At 29.4% G+C, this 7,286-nt stretch overlaps 1 protein-coding gene across 7 annotated transcripts in view; it reads right to left on the bottom strand.

Annotated features, from left to right (window-relative positions):
* Window positions 1-7,286, bottom strand: part of LOC106460601 (protein yippee-like 1) — a 27,840-nt gene that overhangs the window by 11,833 nt on the left and 8,721 nt on the right. For 4 of the 7 annotated variants that reach the window (XM_022387360.1, XM_022387359.1, XM_022387357.1 and 1 more), the window contains 2 exons: window positions 5,491-5,569; window positions 49-340 (listed from right to left, as the gene is read on the bottom strand). In XM_022387360.1, the coding sequence (XP_022243068.1) occupies window positions 49-150 (102 nt within the window). In that variant the 5' untranslated portion in view covers window positions 151-340; window positions 5,491-5,569. The remainder of the gene's footprint in view (window positions 1-48; window positions 341-5,490; window positions 5,570-7,286) is intronic. The other 3 variants (XM_013920319.2, XM_013920320.2, XM_022387358.1) reach the window with 1 other exon arrangement.

Raw genomic sequence — 7,286 nt, forward strand, 5'->3', positions numbered from 1 at the left:
GAGTTGGCTAAAATCCAAACAGTGATAGTTTAATGAAATTATAAGTACCTTTGAAATCAGCTCATCATGATTGGCTAGGTGGGCTCTGCAATGGATACAGCTGTATGTACGGTGACAGTTAGGTAAATAAGCTTGAAATGTTTTCACCATGGTTTATTCACTCACTAGAAATTACTCTTACACAATGGTTTGACCATCAAATGTGTAACTTCAAGTCTTAAATATTCATTACCATTTGACTGGAAAACAAATATCACACAAAATCCTTGAAAAAAATCCAAGAACGCAAATAATTAGATGCATCCACACTTCTTTTCATATACATATGTTAATGCTCCTCCTATGAATATAGAAAAAAATACTCATATTAAATGCTTTTCGAAGTAAAAAGAATCTACATACTTTACCTACAAGTACTTTGGACATTCTTTTTTCACTTTAAGTCTAACCATAACAAACTGTTAGTATGTTTCCTTTTTCAGCCTGAAACAGTTTATAAAATGAACAATAATTAATGTAACCTTTTTACACTAGTCTCAATTAACTTTTCTTTATTATTTCAAAAGATATTTTTAACACTGTGTGCATAGCAATTTAAATTTACAAACGATTAACAATACATATGAAAAACAATTTCTGTGTACATACATGCAAATTATATTAATAAAATACAAAAATATCAAATGAATTATGTTTAGAAATATATACATTGAATTAAAAACAACTGTACATTATTTAAGAAATTAAGAAGGGACAATGTAGTCACTATTTAAAACAATAACAAGTAACAATTTTTTAGTTAGTAAATTTTGATAAAACTAACTCTGTTGATGTAAAAATAATAATCTAGATTTTTGCACAAAAATTGTCAACTCTTTTCATTACAACGTTGACTGTGTATGTAGTCATACTCAACTATATTCTGTTTTCTGTATTCTAGGGTGTTTCCACATAAATATTTAAAACCATTTCTAACCAAATGAATGTACATTACATTAAAAAAATAGACAAAATGTAATACACCATAAATAGAATCAATCTATTTCCATTTTATTAAAAGATAGAAATTGTATGTGATGTGGTTCATAATTACAAGTTTTAAAGGAATTTTGACAAAACACCTGTTCAGAACCAAACAGGTTAGTAGTGATGAACTGTGTATTACAAGTACAAGCTTCAAAACCCTAGAAATGTTGTTGACAAAATTTATTCTTCTCTAGAATTTCACTTATACTTAAAAAACAAAACAAAAAAACAATTTTATACTGACAATATTTTATTAGAATTTATATTGGGCCACTTTGAAACTCCAATGACTTGAATACAAGTTTTTACATTTCCTTACAATATTCTCACTTCTGGAAAAACCTGCTATTGCACAGACGTGTGAAATTTTGACAAACAAGTAGTTTATATATGAGATCAAGACAGACTTGGTTGTTTATAAATAAAAAAAATGAATCATCACTATCATAATTAATTTAGAAAATATTTCTAAAGGATGAAAAACTGATTTTTTTTCTTGTTATCAATCAAAATATTTTGTAGCAGTTTTAGTGTGAATTTCTACTTAAGTACAAGGCAATTTACTGACTTCAAAAAGGAGTCCAACATTTATTGTGGAAATATTTTGTTAAACATGTATTGAAATGTCAAGCATGAATTCACACTAGGTTTCATAGCATTACTGTACTTGATGTACAATTCGTGTTAGATGTCCAATCATATATAACTTACAGTTTATACAACATACATACATATTAGTGTGGGTTTGATTTTACAGGAATGTTTTAATGTGTAAATACCACATGAGCACAATGGTTATAACTTCATATGAGAGTAAACAACTGAAAAAGACATCTTTTTATGGTAAAAATAATGATATAATCAAATTATCTAAAAAAAAATACCCAAGCAAAGATTTTTAGACCTTCAATAAAACAATTTGCGGTTGCTACTAAATATATGGCATTACATCTCTCTCTCTCTCTCCCTCTCTCTCTCAAAAATTAATTTTACAAATAACAAAAAATCATAAAGTAATTACATATTATGTATGTCATAGTAAACATTTTAGAAAACTTATCCAGAAAGGCTTTAGTTGACAAATGTAAGACAAATTACTTTAAGCATTTGTATAATTTATGAGGTTTCACTCCCTTTAGACCTTTTACTGTCCTCAATTCTTTTTAAGTCCTCAATCTTTAAAACAAATAGTTAAAATCATATCCTAAAACTATCCCTGCTTAACACTTAAGCATTTTAGCTGAAGTGTTTAATAATTATATGTATATACCTTACTAAGATAATTTTGAGCCTGTGTGAAAAATAATGCCAAATATCATTTCAAGTTGAAACTTAAATTTCTACATTTGATTAAATAATGTGTATGTTTAAAGAATATTAGTTTTAAGAAGCCAACACTATTCAACATCAAATTTCTAAGATTTCAAAAACAATTAATAATACACTAATTTCTAATTTGTTTTTGTAAACTAGCTCAATTCAGGACCATTTGAACATTACCTACTTTATGTTAAGATATTGTAAAGAGATGTCTTTGTTTCTTTGCAAACTTTAATAGCCATGAAAATTAACTTAAGTCGTGAACAATTTTTTAATTTGAAAATAATACTCAATTAAAACTACACATAACTTGATAAATGTCAAAATCACAAGATTACTATCATCAATAAAATATAAAATAACAAAAATAATCCCACGAACTTGTAAAAACAAAATATCATTTAATAAATGCACGTTTAAATAAATATTTCACCCTTCATTTTATATTAACTTGAAAACTTTGTCAAAGGTCTGGTCTTTCATAGGCTATTCTGAAAAAGCATGTTAATCATATTTATATATTATCTTAAAAAAAACAAACATACATTTTCACTATAAACCAAAACCATCAAGAAACACAATTAAGAAATTTGAAAACTACTTCAAAATCATAGTCAGAGTTTCACAACATTTTTTTTTGTAGTTACTGAAATGTACAAGATTGTTTCTTCTAGATTAACATACCAGGAGCATTATTCTTTGCAAATAGAACCCTGTTAAACAAGGTAACAGTGAGAAGGTTCATCTATACCAATATATAAGTAAAAGCAGAGCCACAATCTAATAACTTCTAACAGAAAAATGAAAAAGACCAATTCTATACATTGGGTGATAAACTTTCCTCTAACATCTCTGTCACAAAACCACATACTTTATGTATGCCATTTTGTGAAGCAAGCAAGATCAACAATATGCATTAAGCATCCAATTTTTGCTGGATTCAGCTTCAGATGGTTGTGAAGCCAGCTTGCACATAACAAACTTTACACATATACACATGCTTATTGTATTAGTTGTCTAGCTCAGATGACCACCTTTTAAAAAAAACAAATTATATAGCAAAACTAGCCATAAGTTTTGAGACAAAAACACAGTGGCTCGCAGATGCTTTGTTTATTGACAAGTATAGCCATCACTAAATGCATTACTGATAAAAAGAAAAGCATCACTGTTTATTGATAAATTTAATCACTATCACTATTACACAGCAGCTATGAGAGTCACCCCATATGCTTATAAGTCTAATCACTACCAATTATTTTAGTGAAAGTTCTACTGTACAATATGTTGTATATACACCCAAGTCCCTTGACAACCACATTGTAAACATGTTACTAAAGGTTATGAATCAAGTCTACTGATCAATATCACACTAGAATAATGCTTATGTTAAAATTCCAAAAAACTTAAGCTTAGATACTATGAAGCTATTGAAAAAATAAGATTAAGCCAGAGTATCTGAAAAAGTCAATTTTCATGTGTTTGGTTCAACTTACTCACTGGGCAAAACCCATTAATCATGTTAGCTTGTAAAGATAAATCTCTGTCTCCAGTGAAATTGCCAATTTATTGCCCTAATTCTACAAAATTGATGTAAGGCTGTTTAATAACAAAGGCACTGCATTTTCAAGAGATTCCAAATAAGGTTTGTGGGTGCACAGAAAATTGCTGGACTTTTAACTATAATTGAAAATTGACCAAAATGTGTGGTAAATGTAACGAATCTTAAAGAAACAAACTGAAGTCTTAGGGAAATATTATTCAACTAAGTTAGAGTATGAAATGTCTTAAGGTAATCCCTTGCCATTTACTACATCATTTTAGGATTAATTTTCATTACAAAGGTTAGCAGGAGATACTGGTAGATGAAAATCAAGTTTATAAACTGTTCAATCCCTTTATTATGGATAAGCCCATAGTTATTATCAGAGTTAAAAACTCTTACACTTTGATTCCTAATAACTACTGATTGACAATATACTATAAAAAAAAATTAAATCTGTTTAAAAATATGGAGTATTTATATAATTAGTTAGAAGTTTGTTGAAAATGCTGCAAAAAAAGCTCCAAAAGCAAAAAAAAAAAACTTTAACGGAAACTTACATGAAGTCAGAAATACTGCTCTTGTATCTAGCCACAATATTTGCTTAAACAAAGAAATATATCTTGATCTATTTACAAAGTATGATATTAAATTTAGTTATAGCAAGGCTATTGTGACCTTGTAAAACACATTGGCAAATTCTCCTTTGCAGTACTATGTGCAGTTATTGGTCCTCCACAGAAAGGATATCAGCATGTTGGAAAGTGTGCAAATACAGGCAGTGGAACAAGAATTATACCTAAATTAAGTGATATAAGTAATGGGGAGAAGCTTACTGCATCAAATTATTTTTCTTTGGAACATAAGAGAATACATAAAAGGCTTCATTCCAGTGTTCAAAAACGTTAAGAGATTTGGGCAGTTTTCCAAAAGTTGGTCTGTTTAAGTAGTAGAATGAAAAGGTTAGAAAAATAAACTTGAAAGTTAATGTTTTTAAATTTGGAAACCTCTTACATTGGTAACATTTTTTTTTAAAAGTTATAAATTTGTAGAAAGGTTTACCTGATAATGTGTTATAAGCATGCTAGTAGTTTGAATAACTTTAAAATTTTGATGGATAGGTATGTGAACGTAAAAGAGACATTTGACTTCACTTTCTTATTTTGTTACCTTATTTTTTGAGTGAGGGCATTGACTTGAGTGGACCAAACTGTCAGACATCTTGTTGTTGTTGTTTTTTTTATCTAATCTTAGTTTTTCATAGCCCATAATAGCCATTCAGTTTATTCTGAAACATACCATTTCCACAAACACCATGTTCCCTTCTTATCCCCCACCCCATATTGTTTCATTTAACCATTGGATCTTGTTCAAGCTTCCCTAATGTGAAAATACTCCTGAAAATAATTACTCGATGATAACTTGGAACAGAAATATACTCAAGTGTACCATGTTCAGTGTATTGGAGTTTTGTTGTACTGTAAGTGTATCTGTTTTTTCTTAGTGAGATACTTACATGTGTATGTGTGTGCACGCATTCATATACATGTATTTTTATCATTTAACATTACTTTCACTCATAATTTCTTAGAATTACTTACTAGTTTTCTCCTGTTGATGATGTGGTTGCTCAACCAGCTCTTTGAACAAGAAGACTAGCTTGCTGGTTTGCCAATTCTTCTGAATGACAACAAAGTTAATGCAAATAAAATAATAATAAATAAATAATTAGTATTAGAAATAAAAAATATGGTATTATTAATCTTTACCTTAAAAATCTGATTTGTCAATGAATAAAAAAAAATGATAATAATTACGATTCACTTAGTTAAGCTACTTCTCACCATAGCAATCACTGTTCATGAAGGTTGATAATATAAATAGCACCTACACCACTATTGTGTTTCTCATATCCCAGCCAGTCTGGCGAGCCCTGCTACTGGGCAAAAGGCCTTGTTGGGACCGGATATGGCAGATACAGTGTGGTTGATGTAACATATTCTTCTTTACTTTCACTTGTAAGTTCCTAGAATTAAGTGCTATTGGATGTTGTTATAGTAGAGCTTATTCATTCAACAAATAATTAAAGGGGAAGAACTTTATAATCAGTACCTGATTATATACATACAGTACCTGAAAATTGTGTTCTTCTAAGTTTTTATGATAATGCACATTTTACTGCTAAGTGTCATTTCTAGTATCTTAAAAATACATAATTTTTCCTTGTAGATCTTTAAATCTAGCATATTAGAATTAGTTATGACTAGGAATCACATTATTAAGGAAGGTGGTAGTTTTGTAGCTTACTGGACAGAAAAGAAAGTATGTTATGTATGTATAACTTCTTTCTTGCAAATAAATGCTTGTGGTTTATATAGCACAAGCAAAAGTACCCATCCCTAGTGACAGGAAAAGTTTAAGTTAATCTATCAATTTAAGTTATTTCATGGACTTTAAAAGGGTTAATTGTGTTGCTCTCGTGGTTTTACTCAGAGCCAAAGCTCTGAGGTACTTGTACTATCCGCCACAAAAAGTCATTGTTGGGCATTTCAGTTGTGCTAAGAGCCACTCAACAATAACATACGGTAAATCTACATTTTTATTATTTTAGTTACATCACATTTTGAAATGTGAATGACAGTGTGATTAATTTCTAACAATTTAGTGTAGAATATCCTGCTTGTGAAATAAAATTTGGCATCATCATCATTCATTCTGTTTTCCTGACATTTCAAAAGTGAGTGTTGAGCTCTACCTGCATGCATATCTTTTCAAAAGGGGAGACAGATGAATGCTCGGACAGACACCATGGTTCACAATATATATAAGATAGGTGTGTGTATTCGGTATGTTTCACTGTGCAGTGAAACATACTGAATACAATTAGTAGGCTTGATACAGAAGAAAATATTTTTGTTATAAAGAAATAATTGGTTACATTTCTACTACCACTATCCTCAAGTTCCATAACATTTCTCTGTATATAGTTAACAAATATAATTCCTCCAAGCTATTAGTGAAAACATTATTGGCTCAAATAGGCACTACAAAAAAAAGCACCATTTTCAATTTCTGCCACTTAATTCTCTCTGTTTTTGTCACATCTTCATCATCTGACAAGAAAATTCTAGTCCTATGTTTCCTTTGTGTTTCACCATGGTGGTAACTTTCAGAATATTTAATTAGAAAATCCTGTACTAAAATAAACTTTAGGAACAATTTTAAGCATATTGTTATGTTTCTGTTTGTTTGTTAATTTCCGGTATAAATTCTTTCCGAGGAACGTCAGCGATACAAGTCCTTTCTAAAATAAAACTCGTTTATTCTTTCTCGATACAACTTTGCAATACACAGAATTACCACAGTCACTTTAACTTAACTACTTTTATAAACACAT

The sequence above is a fragment of the Limulus polyphemus genome, unplaced genomic scaffold (assembly GCF_000517525.1).
Source record: "Limulus polyphemus unplaced genomic scaffold, Limulus_polyphemus-2.1.2 Scaffold802, whole genome shotgun sequence".
Classification (NCBI taxonomy): Eukaryota; Metazoa; Arthropoda; class Merostomata; order Xiphosura; family Limulidae; genus Limulus; species Limulus polyphemus.